The sequence below is a fragment of the Echinops telfairi genome, unplaced genomic scaffold (assembly GCF_000313985.2).
Source record: "Echinops telfairi isolate 266 unplaced genomic scaffold, ASM31398v2 ScPeMD7_655;HRSCAF=1070, whole genome shotgun sequence".
NCBI lineage: Eukaryota > Metazoa > Chordata > Mammalia > Afrosoricida > Tenrecidae > Echinops > Echinops telfairi.
The window spans coordinates 14,920,378-14,923,290 of record NW_022104553.1 but is presented as its reverse complement, the minus strand read 5'-3'; the positions used below and the strand labels follow the sequence as shown (position 1 = coordinate 14,923,290).

At 56.8% G+C, this 2,913-nt stretch overlaps 1 protein-coding gene across 1 annotated transcript in view; it reads right to left on the bottom strand.

Annotated features, from left to right (window-relative positions):
• SLC27A5 (solute carrier family 27 member 5) overlaps window positions 1–2,913 on the bottom strand; it is an 8,925-nt gene continuing 6,012 nt past the window's right edge. Inside the window, exons 5-10 of the mRNA XM_004715751.2 lie at window positions 1,694–1,888; window positions 1,512–1,602; window positions 1,212–1,410; window positions 843–940; window positions 493–623; window positions 1–390 (exon numbers count right to left, since the gene is read on the bottom strand). Coding sequence (XP_004715808.1) covers window positions 214–390; window positions 493–623; window positions 843–940; window positions 1,212–1,410; window positions 1,512–1,602; window positions 1,694–1,888 — 891 coding nt within the window. The 3' untranslated portion in view covers window positions 1–213. The remainder of the gene's footprint in view (window positions 391–492; window positions 624–842; window positions 941–1,211; window positions 1,411–1,511; window positions 1,603–1,693; window positions 1,889–2,913) is intronic.

Sequence of the window (2,913 nt, the reverse complement as noted above, 5' to 3'; positions counted from 1 at the left end):
TTTTGTACCCTAAAACTCGTGTGCATACTTTACTTCTTCCATACACACAGCTGTGTACCCCTTTATTCTCCCTCTGTCCCTAGGTTCAGGGTCCTCATCCCACACAGCGGGGCAGGGCATGTGGCTCTTCAGGGATGCACGCTGATCCTGTGCAGGCAAAGGGCAGAGGTCGGCGTGATGCCTTGTTCTTTGTCTCATGGGTGCACCCAGCAGTCAGAGTCTCCAGGTTCCAGTGCACACTGCTTCATAAATGTCTGGCGTCAGTGGCTGGAAGGCCTTGGCCTGACGGTTCAGTATGAACAGGGGGTCTGTGATGGTGCCCACGTTGAAGCCCTCACGCACCAGCTGAAACTTCACTAGTTTGAAGGTGCCCGTGGTTTCTAGAGCATCCTGCAGAGATAGTGACAGAGAAAAAGGAAAAAAAAAAACCTTGCTTGTGGATCTCTGTGATTACAGCAACTCCACCCACCACCTCCAGCTGCCCGGGCTCACCTGAATTCGGATGAAATGGGGGGCAGCATAGGCAGGTAGCCAAGTCTGGACATATTGGTACAGCTGTTGCCCATCAAACACTTTGTCCGGGGCCAACTGGACAGCAGCCATGCCCACTTTGCCCTCACACCCTAGGAGATAGACCAGTGACTGTGGTCCCTTTAGTCTCGAACCCGCCTCATTTGCACGTACTCCGTGGGGCACATGAGTGACCCTCCTGCCCGGTCCAGTCCCACCGGATCACTGACCCACTAGGTAAGTCTACATCCCTGGTGCCCCGCATTTCCCCCACCCATAATATGGGGAAAACGAGGTTATTAAAGGGTTGAAATGAGGGAACCCCCCCGCACCTGGCACAGACACTCCGTAGACGTTCACATCCTGCAGAAAATCCACGTTTAACAACACGTTCTCCACTTCCCGGGTGGACACGTTCTCCCCCTTCCACCTATACGAGGGCGAAGCTATTGGTTCGGGCCATACCACTGGGAACGGGCAGGACCCAGCAGCTAAGCGATCGGAAGCCGGCTCTCCCCAGGATCCCCGCGATCACGCCCCCACGATGCCCCCTCCCCTGAGAGGGGATCCTGCGCACCCAGGGCCTCGCGCTCCCGGATTCCCAGGAGCGGGAAGGCGCGCCGAGCATCCGAAAGTCCTGCGGACCCGTCCTGACACCGGAAGCCCGCCCCCCAGCCCGGCCCCCGGATCCCGCCTGAGACCGGAAGGTGTCTCCGAGGCGGTCGCGGAAGTAGAGGAAACCCTCGTGGTCCATGGCCAGCACGTCCCCGGAGTTGAAGTAAACGTCACCCGTGCGCTTCACGTTCCGTATCAGCTTGCGTTCCGTGTGCTCCCGGGGGCCGCGGTAGCCGAGGAAGGGCGTGTGCTTCGTCACCCGGCTGACCAGCAGCCCCGCCTCCCCTGGGGGACCGCAGCCACAACGACCGAGGTGAGGTACTGTCCATGGCCGGGGGCGCCCCAGCCCACCCGCATCCCGCCCGGGGAAGGTCCCGACGCCACACCTGGCTCCACGGGGATGCACAAGCCACGGTCGTCCCGCAAGGGCTCCACGGTCTCCGGGTCAAACCGCAGGAGCTCAAACGGGGTCAGCAACTGAGGCCGAGGGCGGAGAGCCGTTAGCCGAGGCGGAGAGCTGGGCCCCACCTAGGATCGGCCCCCGACCCCCGCCAATCCCCCTACTCACTCGGAGGAGGTAGCTTATCTTGCCCAGGGCCCCGCACCGCCCCACGTAGTTGACGAAGCCGCAGTTGCCCTCGGTGGAACCGTAGAACTCCCAGATCCGAATGGGGCCAAAGCGCTGCTGGAACGTGGCCCACACGTCTGCCCGGAGCCCCACGCCCATCGCCAGGCGGACCTTGTGTTGCCGGTCCTCGGGTCGCTGCAGACGTCCGAGCGGCGTGAAGAGAGGCGCCTATGGGCATGCCCCGGGCCCCTCACCCTAGCCGCTAAGGCGACCTGCTGAGGCGTAGCGGGTGCCCCAGGTGTAGTGTTCTCGGGTTCTTCCCTGGGATGCAACTAGGGAGGAGACTCCGGTAGACAGCCAAAGCCTCTCCCCGCAGGGTTACCTGGAGTGGTGTTCTCCATCCGGGCAAGTAAGTTACCTGGGGACTTACTTGGAGTCATTTTGGGGAGAAATATCTGGTGACTTGCATGGAGTTTTCTTTTCTTTTTCGTTTTTTTTAACCTGGGAAGAAGCCCTGAGGTCCTTACTTGAAAGGGATGGATGGGCAAGGGGGTGGGCCCTTTACCTGCTGGGAAGTCTTGGAGGTTTTGCCAGGCAGCATAACCTTTCCTACAGACAACCACCTGGGTTATTTCTCAGAGATGTTACTTAGGGGGTCTTACCTGGAGGGATTAACTTGGGGGTATCTGGAGGCCTCATTTGAGGACCAAGTGTTACCTGGGGAAATATGGTCTTCCTTGGCAGCAATAAACTTGAGCTTTTTCCTGGGGACCAGACCTCAATTGCTATGTCAGAGTGGCTGACTCACATCTCGTGTCTGCCCTGAGTCACCCAAGTTCTAGGAACTTGACATATCCAAACCAACTCCAGAGATTCCAGACCACTACAATCATGTGACTTTTAGTTTTTTAAGAATGAATTGCATGTATTTCTTTTGTTTCCCAATGCATGTTAACAGTTATATGTATTGTCTATGTGTGAGGGAGCTTCAAAAAGTTCAAGTGAAAATGGAATTAAAAGATACTGAAAAATTCCCGTGAACTTTTGAAACCCCCTCATACCATAGTCTGATAAGTGCAATAGCATTATGGAGACTTGAAATATTGTGAGAATGACCAACATGTGACGGAGACACAAAGTGAGCACCTGCGGCTGCTGGGAAAATAGTGCCACCACTGGACTTGTCGCCACAGACCTCCAATTCGTTTTTTAAAAAGCGG